We start from the raw sequence: 17,450 nt of genomic DNA on the forward strand, positions 1-17,450 counted from the left end.
CGAGAGCTGTTGCAGCTAAGTTCAGCACGTCCATGCCCCCTTTGTTTGTCCAGGTGCGATTTCTCCACCTTTACCCACAAACCTCTTTAAATAAAACTACGTATCTGAAAGGCATTGGGACCAGTGTCCAAACGAGGACCACGGACTGAATCATGTCCACCAACACTTGTCACAAGGCATCGTTAGATCAAGCTTTAATAACCAAAGAACTCCATAAAGATACAGTATATCATATTGACTATTAACATATATATTTTACAAAAAAAATTACATTTATAAATTAATAGATTTGAAGTTGAAGTGCATCATTCAGCTGTAAGCTCCGGTTGGAAAACAGATTCCCCCGATGGAAACGTCTGGTCCCAGTTTGACTTCACCTGTAGTACAGAGCCACGAAGGGTGTGTGCAAGAGGTGAACGCCGCCCGTTCCACAGGACACCCGCGCTGAAGCCTGACTGCAGCCCAGGATCAGGCCCAGCTCCAGTGCAGGCAGCGCGCTGGCCACCCCATCCCCCAACACATTGGCATCAGTGTCCTGCAGAGCCCCGGAAGCAGGCCTTTCTCCTGGTGGATGCCTCCGGGAAGAAAAGGCCGTCCGCCGCATGTTTTCCAGGCTGGGAACTCCGACACCGCCCTGTTTCACATTCTGGAAAAGCAACAGCAGATCTACTCTCAGCTCCACCGTGTTGCCCTTTGACCCCGAGCTGTACCTGAAGGAAGGGAAAGACAACAGGGTTACGACCAGGCCTGACTATCCCAGAGGCCTTAGGTCTCACAACTGCTTGGCGTCTTTAAAAGGCTTTGGGACAGATATGGAGAATTTGCGTAGAAGTAAAGCTATCGGTAAGCGTGGACCTTTACCTTGTCGGTAGGTCCTGCTTTGCCAGGGATGAAAGCACAGGATAGATATCCAAATGTTGAGGGTTGGACAGTTGGAGGTGGAGCTCGGCTCTTGTGATAGTCAACGACAAAACCTCCCTGGTGAGGAAGAACTCCACATCTGTGCCTAAGGGGGAGACAGAGAGAAAAAGGGGGTCAGAATTCTGCCGGAGGCCCAGTGCAGTTTAGGATGGATCATTTGGTGTCACATAGCAACAGAGACCCACTCTGGGCCGGGCATGCAGAATCCCATGATTATAGTAGAATCTTAACCACAGAAATGTGCTTTTCACTCATAATACCGTCTTAATCTGTCAGCGGGAAATTTCAACACAGGACATAAGACTCATTTGTACGCAGGACATGGCCCTCGATACAGTCGCATTAATCATGTAATTAATGTCCTCCAAGCTGCTTTTAGCTTAACCACACCAGCTTTCACTTCTAGCTGCCTACTCACATCGCCATCCTCTCTGCATGTGAGCTGGATCGGCAATGGACATTTTAGCATAGCCCTCTTGATGGCTGTTGTCCATCGGCCTGCAGGCATTTTGTGGAGACGCAGGTTTTAATGTTGCATTGAGCAACATTAGGTGGAATTAAACCACTTAACCTTATTTAATGTTTCGGGGGTTTAGGCCAGGCATCCACTGGCCTAAACCCCCAGTGCACAAACCACCACAGTTCTAGACCCTCGGAAGATAAAGTGAGTCATGACATGGTGTGTGTTTCAGGAACATCTACTGGGCCTTACCTCCTCTCAATCGACCTTGAATTCCTTTTACGTTTCTGCAGTTTACTCCTTCTTGACAGCAGTGGTAAACGCGTCGGACAAAGCTGAAGAGAGGTTTTCCGGGGAAAACAGAGTACCGGGAGGCTCTCGGGGAAAAGGGCCGAAAGCGGAGCTGCAACAGCGTTGCATTATCCTCGGGAGCTCGTGCGTTTTGCAGCCAAGGCGCCGCCAGCTCCAAGCAGCGCTCCAGGTGCGTCTCCGCGACGCCGCGCCTCCAGCGCCCCGACGCGTCCGCGCGTAAACTTAGTCCGGAGGATTCCGCTGGAGTTTGCTGGGAATGTGACACAAATCCCAGCTTTTCTACAGCCCGACCAAATACTCCAGTGTGCCTTGCCATCGCCGAGAGAAGAAATAGAGCGATCCAAACGCGGTGCGAGAAGGCCATGGCGAGGTGTCCTGTTCACTGGTGGATGGGGGGCAGCTCCTCTGTTGGGCCAACGCGCTCTCCCTCTCTGTGCTATATACCCCATGGGACAATGGAGACATCTTAACACTTTGAATTTGAATCCCGACCGTCCTCGGAGACCCTGCCCCTCTTTTTTTGTTCGAGCCCTTAACCACCCATTTGCCAACCCACCCCCCAATGCTTGCTTTTAATGCGCCTGCATAATGAGGCGCCCCAAAGAGCGCCGACCCCGGCCATTCAGATTCAGCGACTCGGCTAATGACTCTAATGACTCCAGATCTGGAACATCAAGAGCCGCTTACTTACGGCACATATAGCTCACAAGCTTTCGCACAGAACATGAATAATAATATTTTGTGACCATGTGTTTGGCTTTGCAAATGGGGTTTGCGCACGTCCCTCTTTGGACTAGTTGCAACCATTTGAAACGAGGCATTGAGCCCGAGAGGGGTTGGTGGGGGGCAATGGGTCGGCTTGCAGGGGCACATGCAGGCCGCTGATGGACCTAATAAGGCCGTGTAGCCCCTGCGGTTTTAAACAAGCAAACAACAAAAGTAGCTCACAAGACTCAGAACTGAGAGGATCATGTATTCATTTAATTCCCACTAATAATGCGTACAGCATATCACAGAGGACTGTTTATTAGAAAACATCAGAACACTGAAATGTTTAACAAATGACACTTTTAATGGAAAGAAAAATTGAATTGCAAAAGATTTAATTTTTTTATGTTACCAAAGACTTCATTTCAAATAAATTATCTTTATAAAATCTATTTTTGGATCATGTATATACATTTGTCAACAACAAGTTGCTGTGTGTGCGCTTTTGGAAGTACGGTGATAAACAAATGAAGTTAAATAATATGAAGATCCTAACCAGGCTCTAGTCAAAACGTCCAATTAAATAATAAATACAAGTAAGAGGAACTTTAACATTTGCTTTAGAGGGCGAAAGGAGACACCTGGAAAATGAAAAGGTTGCAACATGTGTCCAGTGTTTTAACAAGAACTTAATATGGAAAAAGATACAACGGGTTTGAGCATAACGGAAAAAACAGGGATGAAAACTGACAAACCTTGTTTTTAACTAAAATTAATCTACATAACTTAACCAACCATCCTGATATTCACAGTTCTAATAGAAATTTAGAAAAGGCAAAGCTCGGTTGTGAGTGCCAAATGGTTCACCGCACATACCACACAGAGGCTAACATTATACAACCTGCTGTGGATAAAAGTAAACCACAGCAGCCAAAAAACAGACTAAGACTTAAGTCCTCTGATTTGGTCCTTGGATTTTAAAGGTTACTCACAGGGCAGCTTTTCATATCTTAAGTACAGCAGACGGGGCGGCGCTGTCCCGTCAGATCAGGTTGACCCCGTGTTTCAGCAGCCGGTGCCGTGCCTTGCCGGGAAGCGAGAAAGCACTGTCCTGGTGGTTAGGGATGCCGGAGTTCCTCAGCGATCCCCCGTGCTGCTGGAAGTAAGTTTCCTGGGCCACGCTGCGGGTTCCGTACACAGCAGCTCCAGCACTCCTGCGGTGAAAATGTCACATTTACATCTCCAGCTCGTAGGATGAAGACGCGCTACACAAGAGCGCAAAGTGACATAGAAATAAAAAAAAACATTGGAACTTTCCCCTCCACCAGACGGGAGTGGTTTGGAGTGTGATCGAGAGCGGAAAAAACATTTAGGAATTGGTGGAATGCGATGACGGACAAGACAAATTGACAGATCCAACCCCCCTCCCCCGACTTCTACTTGAGGAGCGATGAAAGGCACAAGAACAACCCCCCCGCCGCCCCCCTTCCCTCAAACCACCACCATCAAGTCACTGCTGTACTGACCTGATAATAGCCTCCTGCAGAGTTTCAGTGTTACAGAAATGGGAGTGAAGAAGTGATGTGGCTCTCACAAAAGGCCGCTGCAGGGCTCCCCCCGGTCGAGCAGACAGGTTGGCTGCAGTGACACACAATAACAGGAGACTCAGTCCTGCAGAGGCACGTTAACCTGGACATAAGTGCCTGGTGCACAAAGGAATGCTGATCACCGTCGTACTAATTAGCAGTTGGCTCATGCAAAGACAAATATAAATTACCGGCTCCCCACCCCCTACTCCCCCTATTCCCCAGGTAGAGGTGGTGGGCAGAAGGTGCTCACTTTAGAATGAAAGTGGGGAAACTAGGAGAGACAAATATTAGGAATGTTTAAAAAGATGCAAAGTGAGTTAAGATCACAAAAGAGACAAACAATAAAAAGAGCCTCACTTGTCAGCGTGCTCTGAACGCAGTCAAAGTGGGCAAATAAATAGGGTCCTTGAGGGCCCGATGCCCCTGGAGAGACGGTCCTCAGATGGGCCTCCAGTCCATTGAGAGACGCCAGGCTGCTGTGATACTGGATGCAAACCATAGAGGAAGAGCCACATGTTAGCATCGCAAAGCAAGACGTGACCCCCCTGTACACACTGGAACGTGTGTCATGAAGCTTCTTTCTGGTGTGCTCTTAAAGAGAACCAAAAAAAAAAAAAACTTAACTGTCAGCATGACAAAAATGAGCAAAATCATTATCACGGTTCCTGTTTCTCACCACTTCCTCCATCGAATCGGTGTCACTCAGGAAGCACGGCTCCACCAGCAGGGCCAGCACCAAGCCTTTGACCCGGTGCAGGTACAGCGTCATGGGAATCAGCGGACTGTCGTCGGAGCGAGCCGGATCGGGGCTCTCTGCTCCTCGGCCCTGAACGTTCCCACAGCCGCCTCCACTGACCTCTTCGAAAACGTGGTCGTGCGACTCCTCCGCCCCTCTGAAGTCAAACACTGGCCCGCTGGCCGCGTCTCCATCTCCCCCGCCTCCATTTAAACGGGAGTCTTCTCCAAACAATGAGCCGCCTGCTTCGTTATGCATCTGACTGACTCCATCTCCGTTGCTGTGAAAACTTTCGTAATTGGACTCTTCCGGCACTTCCTCCTCCGCTTCAGGAGAGGGTTCTCCGTTTGAGAAAGGGGGGTCCGGCTGCTGGGGTGTCGGATCTGCGCCGCTCTGCGACGGATCTGGGCTGAACACAGAGCTGTCGGACAGGCGTCGACTGAAGGACGGGGAGGAAAACGCATCCGATGGCTCCGACTCAGTGGAGGGAGTGTTGGATAATGTTCTGGACAGGCGGGTCTTCCTTGTGGGTTTTTTTTTGTGGGGAGTAGAATGGGACCTGAAGGGTAGAAACCCATTCGAGAAGCTTAGAAAATTGCTACACGAAAAGGGCAGAAACTTAGCGAGGGAAGACCGCTACCTGAAATCTTTGTCGCCGGGGCCGGATTGCAGGTGCTGAAGTTCAGACACGGTCAGGAAGACGGTCGTGGAGCTGACGGCACCGCCAAATGAGTTGAAGGTACCCGGGTCGTTGCACCTCGGGCCCTGAAACAAAATGAGTACACTTAGGTGAGACTATTGACTGTTCGATTAAGTTCAACACTTTGTGTATGCTTATTGACCTTTTCTATTATTTAGCTAAACTGAAAAGGCAAAGCTAGTGATTGGTTTACTCCTTCAAATGCGAAATAGAAAACCTAACAAAGCATATAGGCCTTCCATCTTACCTTGGTGTATGTTTCACTCTCATGAACCATCACCTTCATTGTGAGCTCTGGAGATATCTGTGTGCTCACAACCCTGTGGGGAGAGGTCACAAAGGTGAGATTTCAAAACCTCTTATTTAAAAAAAAAAAAAAAAAGATTTTTAAAAAGCTGTCGCGCCTGCAGGTGTGTACGGTCAAAATGTCCACTCACCGTCCCCGGAAAAGAACGCAGCCCGCTGAAACCAGAGGGCAGCGCTGACACGCCTGGAGAATGAGGGCCGCTTTGAGCAGGAGAAGTGGGTCAATCTGGGAACAACCACTCAAATTGTTACCGTTTAGTAAAGCAGGGACATGAGTAGGTGATGGATATAAAATTATGTAATATATATACGTTGGAATATACTATCTAAATCTATTCTCTAGCAGCAACGAATATGCAGAAAGTTTGGCAAGACGTACTGAAGACTTAAGCAATACTACAGAACATTGTGACATATTCATATCCTGTCTGCGAACATCTGTGTGTAGCTGCTGCTGTGACACCGTTATGTACGTACATTAGTTGCGTCGATTGTTCTCAAGCAGCTGAAGATGTGATGGAGGTCTGAGGATCCCGACTGCAGGTGTGAGAGGTACTGCGCCCATCGACTCGCCAGAGTTTCAGGCCTGTTAAGCTGCGTCGCAAAACAAGGCTGGAATTTAAATGTGCAACTTTCAAAATGACAAAAGTGCAATGAAAAATGTCAACTGAAATGTAGCCTAGTTTACGTTATGTTGTTGGTCTACAACTTAATCTCAGGGGGACAAACCCCAAAAAGAAAACAGGGCTACTGTGGTACAAGACAACTAGGAAACCAAGTTGTGGACCTGGTAGCTCCTCCGGACAGAACCATTGTAGAAACGGAAGAGGTTTATCAGCTGATCCAGCAGCTCACAGACACTGATGGTGGGTACTTCCACTGGGCAGCCCAGAGCCTGGGAGCAAACATAAAGGTACCCACGAAATAAGGGTCAGAGGCAGAAACAGCTTGAGAAGTTTTGCAGCTGCACCACCTGTGTGCTCACTCACCCAAAAAAAGTCATCTTTCATACGGATGGCAAACTTGTTGCGGCGCAGCCTCAGTACGCACACGGGGGAGGAGGAGAGTTCAGAGACGCAGCGGCCGGCGCCGGCCAGCTGACCACAGAGCAGCTCCTGCTCATCTAAAGGGGTCTGACAAAAACGAAAGCAGAACTAGAAAAAACCGCGAGTAGGAGTATGAACACAAAAAGAAGCATTGTGGGATCATCAGCGTCGTCATGATCAACCAGACGTGTCACATGCAATCGTTTTTGGCAGTCAAACCTCTTCAGGGTAGAAGTAGCAGATTCCTTCTCTTGTGAGATCACCCTCTCCTTTGACTTTGGATCCATCGTAGAGGAAGAAATAAGTACACCTGCAAAATAGTTACAAACAAAAGGGTATAAAGGACTCATTGAATGGCCGAAAAAGTAAAAAAGTTGCTGTCATAAGCTTCAGAGAAGTGTATTTGAATACCTGGGCATCGACTGGAGGATTATTTTCAGCTATTTCATTAACACGCCCTTGTTTCACTGAATCACTTTAGTCATATTCTTCCTATTAAAGGCCAAATGTCCCAAAACATATTGAAGCAACCGTGATAAACCAGCATATTTGATGTTGCAGGTGTAACAGAAATACGTGCCGTAGGTGGCTTCCCGTAAAGAAATGTGCATGTTTGGTGTAATAAGTCAATTCGTTGTTAGGGAACACAAAGAATGCACATTCAAAGATCAGAGCAGAGGGGAATGTTTACGTTTATTTAATCTGCACGCAGTCTCAGCTGATCTTACCTTCGTGAGTCCGGCTGCATGAGCTCAGTCATCACCAAGGCGAGCCCACAGTGGGGGGGGGGGCGCGATTCCACTCAGTTCATCAGTTATCTCACACGCATGTATTTCCTACCCGATGGACTGAAGAAGAAGAAGAAAAACCTGAAGGTTTTGGCTGCCACTCCCAAGTGAGATGTCAAATTCCGAGACTTGGAGAACACAAATGAGTGGAATGTTACAAACTACACACACACGCACACACAGATAGACGCGCGCGCGCGGCAATAGCAATGGGAAGTGTCGTCGCCCGCTGTTTGCGTTCAGTTGCTGCTAAACTCAGTCAGCTGGACAGAGTTAGCGCCACTTGAGGAATGCGGGTCGGTCACACGTCTTCAGTGGAAGTCATGTGAAAGTACGGCGAGCGGGGAAGGACAAACTAGTGGCCGTTAGGAAACGGTACACAAACAATAGAAACACGTTGTTTGGGGCGGGCTATGGGTCATAGTGCCCCCGAAACAACCCCGTTATGATTCAAAGTTACATCAACACTCCGCGACTTCAACATATTAATGCTTTATACTTTACTTTATCTGATTTTGGAGCAATGGATCACATGGTGTAATATGATCGTGTTTTCCATTCTGCTTCACGAGGATTAAACCGCAGCCCTTTAAATCATTCAAAAGAAAAGAAAACGCAGCCAGACATGCAGTTAATGTGCAGGAAATGTCAAAAGATATTGATAGTCCATCTCGCTCTGGAGCCATCGTGAATCCAATTCTCAACCATCGATTGAGGATGCCTTCAGGTATTGATGACGTAAGCGTGCGCGGCCCCGTCCGCGTTAAAATCATTTCATAGGGAGACGTTTGTCGGTCTGCGGTCGTTCCACCCAAAATATTAATCACTATCACTAATACCTAACGTGCCCAAACCTCCGTATAATTAACAGAGAGGGTCACCATGCTGCTGTTAAAGTCTTTAGGAGCAATATTCAACCAGATGATAAAGGGCAAAACATGTTTATGGTATATGATATAATTTACTGTGGTTCTAAATGTCACTTTTATGTTACACCACAGACCATTATTTTCGTCATGTTGGTCTTTACTAATACCCATGTATGGCATACTGTACTATGACTGTACTGGTATAATAGACAACATTTCATTTACTATGACTTTCTAAACAATGATTACTTTAAACAACTTATTTTTTGGTAACATGTTTTTATGGCATGCTTTAAAATGGCAAATTTGAGACGTTATTTCGTACTTCAAGTCAATTGATCGGGCTCTGCAGCTGATCAGATGGAGTTTCATACTTACATCACAGATTAATATCAACGTGTATTTGTATTTTCATTTATGTTTGATTGGTTGTCCGATTAACCATTTGGTTTAATATGTTCATTGTAGATCTGAACAACAAAACTATCACAAATATTTTCTCACAAACAATTATCTTATGATGAACCAAGGACATTTTCTCTATAGATATTGAAAGAAAGAATATAGAAAAACATTCCTCTTTAAAGAAATGGGCAAAAGCTGTTCCTGAATAGTTGGCTGACGTCAATCCAACTAAAATGTGTTTCTTTTCCTGTTTCACTTATGACGACAAAGGATTTGCAACCAAATAGGAAATATACTACGTTTAGTAATATAGATGGTCCTAATTTTCAGATGTGGATATAGTTACAAATCTTTAAATCCAATGTGTTAGAATAGACTAGAGTGTGTCAATGCACTCATTTCATAAGGAAATTCTTAGTGTTTCCACAGCGAGTCTCCATAAACTCTTAATATCATATGAGCAACTATCGTGGCACTGATGGTCTGCTGACTGCAGTGTTAGGCCCTCTGTGCTGCTGCATGTGTAGAGTTGCACAGTGCATTATGGCAACAATAAAAAGGACACGTATAAATGATAGAAGACATTGCTGCATCATTGCTGTTAACTCAACAGTTTATGTGACAAATGATGTGCAATGTGTTACAATTGCCAGCAAAAGGATAAATCAGACATTGTTTTAACATATTATAATAGTGAGACAAAACATTAATATTTCTTTGCAGGGTCACATCAGCTGCCTGTCAAGTAGTAAAATTTCTTTCTCCATCTTCCTCATTTTAAGTGCTCTGTATGCCATCTGTTGGTCACGGTTCTCTATCTCCTTCTTGAGGTAGCAGCAATAAAGGGCTCTTATATCTTCAGTATGTTTCTGCAAAAGAAATAAAAAAGACATTAGCTTATGTTGTCCTTATTCTTTGTCATTACCAAAAGAGATAAAACTCACCCCAGGACTTTTTTCATCAATTGGAGCACAAGCAGAGTCGTCTCTCCCCAGGAAGCAGCGAACATCCTTTGAAAAAAATGACATCTACATGTTAGAGTTACGTGTAGAAATAATATCCTCCAAAACCGTACTCTCATATTAGTATCAGGGAGAAAGTTTTTACCCCAGATTATGGTTGCAGTTTTTTTAACTTCAAGTTCAAGCCCTTTAGAAACCAAACATAACTAACCTTACATAATAAAAACATATAAATAGAAGAGCTAAAAGTCAGCAAATAAAGTAAAAGATTCCTCCTCCCGTATCAATAACAAAATACCTCCCAGAAAGCATAATTCACAATGCAATTTATTTTTATGGGGATGCTATTTTTTTGAGACAAACCGTGTCCAGAAACACTTACCCCTTCGAAATGAGTGTCACTGATGTCCGTCTCATCACCGCTCAGGCTTTCTGGTTCAGTCTTTGTTACGGGCAAGAGGAGGACAGGGTGTCCTGAGACTGAATGGGTTTGGCCCAAACATGGAGTTAGATACGGGGAAACGCTTTCAAGTTTCAATCACACTGCGTGTTCACCTACCGCTGATAAATGAGCTGTCAGATCCAACCAGTGGTTCAATACAAGCACCTCCGGGCAGGACCTCCACTCTCAGCCTCTTATCTTTGTGCTGCAGCACGTCCTCCTCTGCAGAAGTTAGAGATGGGGTCACCGATCCCCCGTCATTCCCCATCCCCTCCGCCTGTCTTCTTTTTGCTGAATGAGCACAACATTGAGAAGTGAAAAACTCCCATGGACGTTATTATCACTGGAAATATTGACTTGCAGGAACTAGATTACCTGTTTGCACTATGTTTTTATGTTTGATTTTCACTTGCTGCCAGGATCTTTTGTGGCCGCTGTCCGATACCCTGGAAAGTAACGAAAAATAATGAAGAGTAAAGTGGTAAAAAGTGGAGTAAAGTTCAATAAGACAACATGAATTTTCTTACGTGTTTATTTTATCAGCAATTCTCTGCCAGGCTTCTTCTCTCAGTTTTGAGGCAGTGGAAGTGTTCGACTTGGCTGTCAATATTGCTCTCTCTTCTTCATACAACTTCAAAATGAGTTCCTGCTCTCTAGAGCTGAAGAAATGAGCCCGCTCCTGTTTTCTCATCATCTGGGAATCTATTTAAAGAAACATAAAAAAATAAAGTTTTTTTGAAATGCACATCTGTAATAGTCTAATTAGCATCATTTATTTCTATTTCACGAGGTCTTGAACAAGTTCGGCTCACCTCTGTCTGTGTTCATTTATAATGATCCGGGTTTCGGCGTGCGATTGCTTTCCTCTCGTGACGGATCGGGTGCGCGCAGTTATCCGAGATGTTTCAATGCTAGATTTAGTAATCGAATCGTTACCCACGGTCATCAAACGGAATACACTCGATCGCAATATATCGGACGGTTTAGTGACGGAACGCTTCACGTTAATCAATAACTGTCCAAGCGACGGAAACGGGAAGAAGATAATCGTTGTTATGGAGCTATTCATCAGTTAGCTTTGTTAACCCAGGATTTTCTAATTCGGCTTACGGCGCGTTCACGTGGAAGAGGTGGAGCCTGCAACAAAGAGCGAGTCACGTGAGACAGAAGAGACGATGGCCTTTGTTGGGTTAATGTAATAAACACCGCCTGTAATGGAAACACGAGCAGTCCAGTTGTTGTGAAAAGGGCCCAGTGAGCAGTGCTCTCCCTTCTTATATATTGTGTGGTGATCTGAAGGATTTAAATACCCAGATCGCTGCACGTTTAACAGGTCCAACTCCATTTAATGTAGTTTATTCACAATCAAGGCTCAATCATCCCCCCCCCTCCACAAATTGAGAAGTAACATGTATAGAGCAGCTGGAATCAATATAAACACTGCAATGTGAAAAAGGACATGAATTCAAAGGCTGGTATTTCAGTCGCATCACTGTATGTTATTTACATTTTTTAATTCTACCCCATCTTCACGTGTGTGAGGGAGGGAGATGTCGATCATGGCTTGCACACACCCGTTCACTCCTCAAGAGGCCAAATCAGCCATATGTGAAATTGCCTGTATGAACAAAGGGTCCGCAGGGGCTAGGAAAGCAAATGAATAAGATTCAATTCAACAAATTCCAGCATTTCTATTGCCTATTGCTACACTCAAGTGTTGACAAAGTGGGGAGAGATACACGGTCACCACCTTATATTTGCAAGGATTCCAGCTGTACCAGCCAGTGGGCAACCTTCACTTTGACTAACATGCACTACAAATGTCCACGGCCGGCCCGGCACCGTCGACAAAGGCCATGTCAGTGTCTCCTTCTGTCACACAGAGCGGGCACCTTTAACTAGAAAGTGAGATTGAAAAGCTGTAGGTGTTTCAAATATGAACTAATGGTAGTTCATCATTGGAGTACACCATTCAGTATGAAACAGCAATCCTTTATTTATTCTGTACACCTATTTGGTTACTGCTGCGACATTACAAAATGTTTGCTGTGCTTAAAAACATTGTAGGTGAAAACACAAGGAAGGAAATGGTAATAGAGGTAATAGTTACTTTATTTATGTTAGTTCAGGATCAGTATTACATTTTGCTAAATGGTCCAAAGTGAAAAGGAACTGTTGGTTTGGGTGCCCCATGATGAGCACGGAGGTAAATGCAACAAAAATAAAAAGTAAGCTGTAAATAGGGTGTGGTCCAGTATCGAATGCTGAGAGAGGACTGGTCCCTTTGCTGTTTATGAGGTCTGGAGGAAGGGTTTATTCATCATGGCCCTCATAGCCGTCGGGAAGAGCATTCAAGTGTGGATTGTGGAAGAGGGATTTGTTTCCATCTCCCCATGGGAAACGCTGTAAGAAAAAAATGTAAATAATAAGGCAACGCATATTCCAGTAAAAATATAGACAATTGTGGCATTTCTTTAATATAAATAATTTATGTTGCATGAAGTACGACCTTGCTGCGAATGCGCAGGTGGCTGTAAGGGACGAACTCCGGCTGTTCATGGGAATGCTGTTGCTCTTTAAGGTACATGTTCAACATGCACACTGCAACACCAGGAAGGGCAACCACAAAAGTGAGGATCTTCCATGTCCTGCCTGCAAGAGACAATGATTTGTTTTGGAAGAGAATATACACCTGGCATCCAATAACACATTGAGAATGAATGTGTTTTTAGTATTAAAGACAGTGAAGACATATGAAAGGGAAGTTTCATTATGAGCGGATGGCATTACCCAGAGCGTGCTTTACCCTAGTTCAAGCGTGCAACGCCTCCGGCTTATATCCTTGGAAGCTAATAAGTCTATTGATAAAGTATCAGAATACAGTTTTATTGCCAAGTAGGTGTTCACAAACAAAGGAATTAGCCTGGGTGTTTTGGTGCAGAACAATAAGCATTGTGAGGCAACATTAGGAAGAAAAAAAAGCACTGCAGACAAATGAAAACCCTTTACTGTTTGGAAGTATTACATTTAAGCAGGAATCTTCAAACGAGTAATTCTTAGAATAAATTAATAGCGACGGATTGTCAAAATGATGCAACTGGTATAGCAAGCTTCCAGAGTCAATTGTGATAAATGAATAATGTAGTACAGTTTATACTAACGTTTACCAGCAATGTGTGATGCAAAATGTTTCATGTATGACAAAAAAAAAGTAATAATCTTGTCGTTGAACAAGAGGTTCTTCATTAGTTTCAGCAATGACTTTCATCTAAACACACATCGATGGTGATTTATTGTAAACATTACTTTTTGATTCAATAAATGTGCAGTTCGGTGATGCATTTCAGGTCCATTATACCCCTATCAATACTTGCATTTGTATTTTACAATATATATATTATATAGCAGGTCCCAAAGGTGAACAGCCTCTGGCACGTTGGATCAAGGTGTAAAATGCTACATTGGAATGCAGTCAATCAAGGTCACATTCAACATTTAAGCGATATATAAGCATCATACTAGCTGGGTAATATTAATCTGATCGTTGCAGAGTATACCAGCATTTCACATTGTAAAGTCTTGAAAAGGTCAGTTTTCAAGAAGAAAGCCTGCTGTCTTTTCCCTCACGCTTATTAAACCTCGTATAACAAAATGAAATACTGAATAATAAATACTACAAATCATCTAATGTTTCACGTTAGATATTATTCTTATCTTGTGTTTGCCCTCCTTCACTGAACTTAGGTCATATAGTCGTGTAGTCTGCCATTCCTACTTTTATCGTTCGACAAGATGATTATGTTAAACATAATGAAGACAGAACTGCGAGGTTTCGAGTAACATTTAACCCGATAAGACCATGTTGTTGCTCTTTCATTACCTTGCAGAACACATTGCTCGTGACACTGCACCACTTCCAAGCGTAATATATCGCAAACCTTACGTAAAAGGTACACGCCATTAAGACAATACGAGCCACGTGAGTGTCATACTGAATCCGTAGGCGGAAATAACAATGTGCGTATGTTAAATGGTCGGTGTTTTGAGCTTATCCTACGTATTATCCTTCAAGGATTCAAAGCAACCGCTAATGCTAACACCGTTAGCTAACGTTAGCTAAGCAAGGTCACTGTCAAAATTTCACAAGTAATCGTAAATATTCAATATGAATACAACCAGGGAATAACAAATGCCCCGCTACGATTACCTGACTGCTCGCCGTGCGCGCCGGCAGCAGCAGCGGAGAGCTGACGCCGGGTTTGGGTCAAAGAAGACCTCAGCAACATCTGAGAGAAGCGTCCGAGAGCCGCCATTTTCCTTTCTGAGAGCCTCGGAGACCGGAAGGAAGACTTTTGAGTGGAAGTATCACGTGGAAGTCAGAGAGCGCCACCGCGGCCCCAAGCGGTGAGACTGCGAACTACAGATACCGCGTAAAAAAATGAAACGTGTACTGACATTCGATCATGGAAGGTTCATGTGTACTTTACATTGAAACATGTGGGAATCACCACATGGGAATCCATTGCTACAATGCACCTGCGAGTTATTCAGAAAAAAAGTTGCTGAGGTAAGTTGCTCAAAACAAGTTGAATAAGCTCTGAACTGTGGAGATGACGGTGGACTTCAAAAGGAGACCCACCAACACTAAAATATAAAGTTTAAATATAAAATAAAATACAGTCCTCAAGACTACACTACTTTGCATAAAGTCACAAGTAAAGTATACGTTTAAAGTATGGGGGAGCAGGTTGTTCACTCACAGGTATACATAGTGGTTAACTTACACTTACAGTGACACTCAAAAGAAGTTAAATCTGTATAATGTTTGTTTCCCAATGGCCATATCCCTTAAATTCTCTTTGTCTTCATTTCACAAAAGCATCTCACACATCATATGAAACGGAAGAAACTCTTATTTCCTTATTTCTTTAATGTGTCAGTAGATGATAATGATACATTGGAATTGAGTGATTGCACATTATAAAGAGTGTTTAAAGTGTTTCTCTTTAAAGGGGAGAACTTTTTGTGAACTCATGATCAGAGTCCAACTGGAGAGATTCACAGTGTTCTGGTTTTGAAGGTAAGGGATAAATGTTCACTTTATGTTTGCTCCTGAAATTTGTAGTCATTTCTTTCAACATTTATAGAAATTCCATAACTGTAGGAATGGGTATTGTTGTGCATGTAAAAATAATCAGTTCTACTACCAGACTCAATAGTCAGGATATCAACGAAGGTAATGCTTTGATATCATCATTAAAAATTTAAATTTAGCAAAGCGTGTAGTTAAATTAGCTGTATGTGTATGAGCATGTTTGTGAATCATACAGTATATAATGGAAGAATTCCTTTTTTTTATTTATTGAACCGTTAATATTTAACGTATTGGGCTTGAAAACAAACAAAGGAGATTTAGTTGAACGCTGTGGCAAGACTCTGGACTGAATACTTCTTCAAATTTCTTCATCAACTACAAGCTTTTCTCTTTACAAATAACAAATGACAGCAGCATAGTGTGACATATACTTTCTTACAGCATTAAAAAAAAAATCCCAAGAGAATCTGCCCATATTCAGTAATGGAGTCTCAGTATCTCCATTTTGGGCCGAAGGATCAGAGCTCCGGAGAGCACAACATGTCTGCACAAAGCGGTAAAACATGTGCTTGTCCTTTCATTTTGATCCAATAATGTCATATCTCCCCATAAACTGTGACAAAATGTCTTTCAGCGTTAAGAGGTAGGAAGAGGATATTGGTTCGTGTCTTCTATGGAGTCCTGGTGCTGCTGCTGTTGATCCTGCTGATGGTCACTGTGACAAAAGGTATTGACTTTAAACTCAGTTTGATTGCAGCTAACTCACATTCTTTGTCTTGCCATTAAACCATACCTTTTGTATCTCAAAGTCTCTCAGTTCAACCAGGAACTCACTGATGTCAAACTCAAGCTGAAGATCCTCAACGAAAGAACTTCCTCGTCCAGTCCAGGTTAGGAAATTGTTTTCAGGTCTGGATTTAATGATGTTCGAGCGATGCCCACGTTACAGCTTCGTTTTTATGTCTTGGCTTCCAAACTCAAGGTGCAACAACGGGGCAGGTGGTGATTTTACCAAGACTTGTTCCAGTTAGAGGTACGGACTGAATCCTTTGATATCAATCAAATTACAATTCGTGAAGGGAGGGCTGGGTGTCTTTGCAGTCAAGCTGCTACCGGCTATCAACCACGGCCGCGGCCTGGAGCGAAGCAGAGGAGCGCTGTCGAGAACAAGGAGCACTTGGTGGTTCTCAATAATGTTGAGGAGCTGGTGAGGTTCAAGGTTACACCAGTTTGGTTACAAATGAACACGGAACTCCGATAAGGATCACCTGCACACATGTATTATCCTCCCTGCGGTATAAAGGCGTCAAACAACCTTTTTTTTCTTCTAGGACTATATTTCAAAAGTAGTTCATATCAAATATCACTACTGGATCGGACTGGTGGAGCGAGAACACGAGGGACAATGGAGCTGGGTGGATGGAACTGACTTCAATTCTACCCAGACGTAAGAGGACTATCAAAACAACGTCAATTAAAAAAAGCTTAAACTGTTTAACATGTTAGTTGTTTCCTCTCACACTGTCGGCGGTCAGCTTCTGGGACGACGGTCAGCCGGACAACTGGGACTGGAGTGAGAACGGAGAGGACTGCGCGCAGATTCACGCTTCCGAAAGACGCAAACGCAAGATGTGGAACGATGCAGACTGTCATCTGCCGAATAAATATGTCTGCAAGACGAGAGCGTGAGAGACAGAGAACCAACGCGGCTGACGCGCTGTAAAATAATGGCTTGAATTAACAATGATGGAGATTCATGTTTTATATTTCAATTCAATGATTTGCATGGTCACAAAATGGATAAAAGTTGTACTCTATATACAAGACGCACGTGAGGTCTTTGTTGAATAATAAAACTGTTGCTTTTAATTACACATGCAGTTTTATTTTACAAATAAACAATGACAAGATAAAAAAGATTTTAAAAAGGACAACGCAGAAAGGGGGAGGTCCATACTACTCAACTCAAAATGAAAGATTCTCTTCCTGGACTCGTCACACATGCAGCAGCATTGAAACAAATAACACTCCATAACACAAAGATATTCAAAATACAATAACAGAAGAATTTAGTTTTTTTCCATATTTGTTTTAGTGGGAAGTCATCTCGT

The 17,450-nt window shown here is 43.6% G+C and overlaps 5 protein-coding genes across 11 annotated transcripts; 1 reads left to right on the forward strand and 4 right to left on the reverse strand.

Annotated features, from left to right (window-relative positions):
• Positions 1–179: 179 nt before the first annotated feature.
• LOC120830656 (uncharacterized) lies at positions 180–2,129 on the reverse strand. Its single transcript, XM_040195458.2, has 3 exons — positions 1,634–2,129; positions 862–1,006; positions 180–710 (listed from the first exon to the last, which is right to left on the reverse strand). Exons 1-3 carry the CDS (start codon positions 2,055–2,057, stop codon positions 374–376), a joined length of 906 nt encoding a protein of 301 aa, XP_040051392.2. The 5' UTR covers positions 2,058–2,129; the 3' UTR covers positions 180–373.
• On the reverse strand, positions 1,991–8,362 carry hps4 (HPS4 biogenesis of lysosomal organelles complex 3 subunit 2). 7 transcript variants are annotated; one of them, XR_013452012.1, is made up of 13 exons: positions 7,507–8,196; positions 6,998–7,088; positions 6,722–6,865; positions 6,520–6,627; positions 6,210–6,344; positions 5,864–5,958; positions 5,674–5,746; positions 5,367–5,491; positions 4,667–5,285; positions 4,348–4,474; positions 3,928–4,039; positions 3,394–3,615; positions 1,991–2,129 (listed from the first exon to the last, which is right to left on the reverse strand). XR_013452012.1 is itself a non-coding variant. In XM_078086984.1 (13 exons), exons 2-13 carry the CDS (start codon positions 7,536–7,538, stop codon positions 3,444–3,446), a joined length of 1,815 nt encoding a protein of 604 aa, XP_077943110.1. In that variant the 5' UTR covers positions 7,539–7,626; positions 8,071–8,362; the 3' UTR covers positions 2,654–3,443. The 7 variants fall into 7 exon arrangements, 6 of the variants coding, with proteins under 6 accessions (XP_077943110.1, XP_040051383.2, XP_077943111.1 ...); XM_078086984.1 differs by lacking the exon at positions 1,991–2,129 and having other exon boundaries at positions 2,654–3,615; positions 6,210–6,326; positions 7,507–7,626; positions 8,071–8,362; XM_040195449.2 differs by lacking the exon at positions 1,991–2,129 and having other exon boundaries at positions 2,654–3,615; positions 7,507–7,626; positions 8,071–8,295.
• Positions 8,363–9,435: 1,073 nt separating this feature from the next.
• Positions 9,436–11,576, reverse strand: LOC120830659 (uncharacterized). The gene is made up of 7 exons (XM_040195462.2): positions 11,057–11,576; positions 10,772–10,946; positions 10,620–10,690; positions 10,362–10,535; positions 10,185–10,282; positions 9,785–9,850; positions 9,436–9,709 (listed from the first exon to the last, which is right to left on the reverse strand). The coding sequence occupies exons 1-7, from the start codon at positions 11,070–11,072 to the stop codon at positions 9,566–9,568; spliced, it is 744 nt and encodes a 247-aa protein (XP_040051396.1). The 5' UTR covers positions 11,073–11,576; the 3' UTR covers positions 9,436–9,565.
• Positions 11,577–12,338: 762 nt separating this feature from the next.
• Positions 12,339–14,641, reverse strand: cox6a1 (cytochrome c oxidase subunit 6A1). Its single transcript, XM_040195464.2, has 3 exons — positions 14,452–14,641; positions 12,754–12,896; positions 12,339–12,647 (listed from the first exon to the last, which is right to left on the reverse strand). The coding sequence occupies exons 1-3, from the start codon at positions 14,555–14,557 to the stop codon at positions 12,558–12,560; spliced, it is 339 nt and encodes a 112-aa protein (XP_040051398.1). The 5' UTR covers positions 14,558–14,641; the 3' UTR covers positions 12,339–12,557.
• A 622-nt stretch (positions 14,642–15,263) lies between these two features.
• Positions 15,264–17,211, forward strand: LOC120830663 (uncharacterized). Its single transcript, XM_078086989.1, has 8 exons — positions 15,264–15,324; positions 15,781–15,895; positions 15,974–16,066; positions 16,149–16,229; positions 16,322–16,372; positions 16,419–16,546; positions 16,671–16,786; positions 16,875–17,211. Exons 2-8 carry the CDS (start codon positions 15,823–15,825, stop codon positions 17,026–17,028), a joined length of 696 nt encoding a protein of 231 aa, XP_077943115.1. The 5' UTR covers positions 15,264–15,324; positions 15,781–15,822; the 3' UTR covers positions 17,029–17,211.
• Positions 17,212–17,450: the final 239 nt, after the last annotated feature.

Source organism: Gasterosteus aculeatus, chromosome 13 (genome assembly GCF_964276395.1).
Source record: "Gasterosteus aculeatus chromosome 13, fGasAcu3.hap1.1, whole genome shotgun sequence".
NCBI lineage: Eukaryota > Metazoa > Chordata > Actinopteri > Perciformes > Gasterosteidae > Gasterosteus > Gasterosteus aculeatus.

Excerpts from the sequence above, each read along its gene's own strand:
- LOC120830656 (XM_040195458.2), bottom strand. The coding sequence starts at position 2,057 with ATGGCCTTCTCGCACCGCGTTTGGATCGCTCTATTTCTTCTCTCGGCG. Across the intron at positions 1,007-1,633 it reads TCAAGGTCGATTGAGAGGAG|GCACAGATGTGGAGTTCTTC; the intron begins GTAAGGCCCAGT and ends TCTCCCCCTTAG. Across the intron at positions 711-861 it reads AAGCAGGACCTACCGACAAG|GTACAGCTCGGGGTCAAAGG; the intron begins GTAAAGGTCCAC and ends CCCTTCCTTCAG.
- hps4 (XM_040195449.2), bottom strand. The coding sequence starts at position 7,538 with ATGACTGAGCTCATGCAGCCGGACTCACGAAG. Across the intron at positions 6,345-6,519 it reads CTGTCCGGAGGAGCTACCAG|CCTTGTTTTGCGACGCAGCT; the intron begins GTCCACAACTTG and ends TTTAAATTCCAG. Across the intron at positions 4,040-4,347 it reads CGTTCAGAGCACGCTGACAA|CCAACCTGTCTGCTCGACCG; the intron begins GTGAGGCTCTTT and ends GTGTCACTGCAG.
- LOC120830659 (XM_040195462.2), bottom strand. Across the intron at positions 10,691-10,771 it reads ATTGCTGATAAAATAAACAC|GGTATCGGACAGCGGCCACA; the intron begins GTAAGAAAATTC and ends GTTACTTTCCAG. Across the intron at positions 10,283-10,361 it reads TGACAGCTCATTTATCAGCG|TCTCAGGACACCCTGTCCTC; the intron begins GTAGGTGAACAC and ends AAACCCATTCAG.
- cox6a1 (XM_040195464.2), bottom strand. The coding sequence starts at position 14,557 with ATGGCGGCTCTCGGACGCTTCTCTCAGATGTTGCTGAGGTCTTCTTTG. Across the intron at positions 12,897-14,451 it reads CGCGCACGGCGAGCAGTCAG|GCAGGACATGGAAGATCCTC; the intron begins GTAATCGTAGCG and ends TGTCTCTTGCAG. Across the intron at positions 12,648-12,753 it reads ACCTGCGCATTCGCAGCAAG|CGTTTCCCATGGGGAGATGG; the intron begins GTCGTACTTCAT and ends TTTTTCTTACAG.
- LOC120830663 (XM_078086989.1), top strand. The coding sequence starts at position 15,823 with ATGGAGTCTCAGTATCTCCATTTTGGGCCGAAGGATCAGAGCTCCGGA. Across the intron at positions 15,896-15,973 it reads CAACATGTCTGCACAAAGCG|CGTTAAGAGGTAGGAAGAGG; the intron begins GTAAAACATGTG and ends AATGTCTTTCAG. Across the intron at positions 16,067-16,148 it reads GATGGTCACTGTGACAAAAG|TCTCTCAGTTCAACCAGGAA; the intron begins GTATTGACTTTA and ends TGTATCTCAAAG.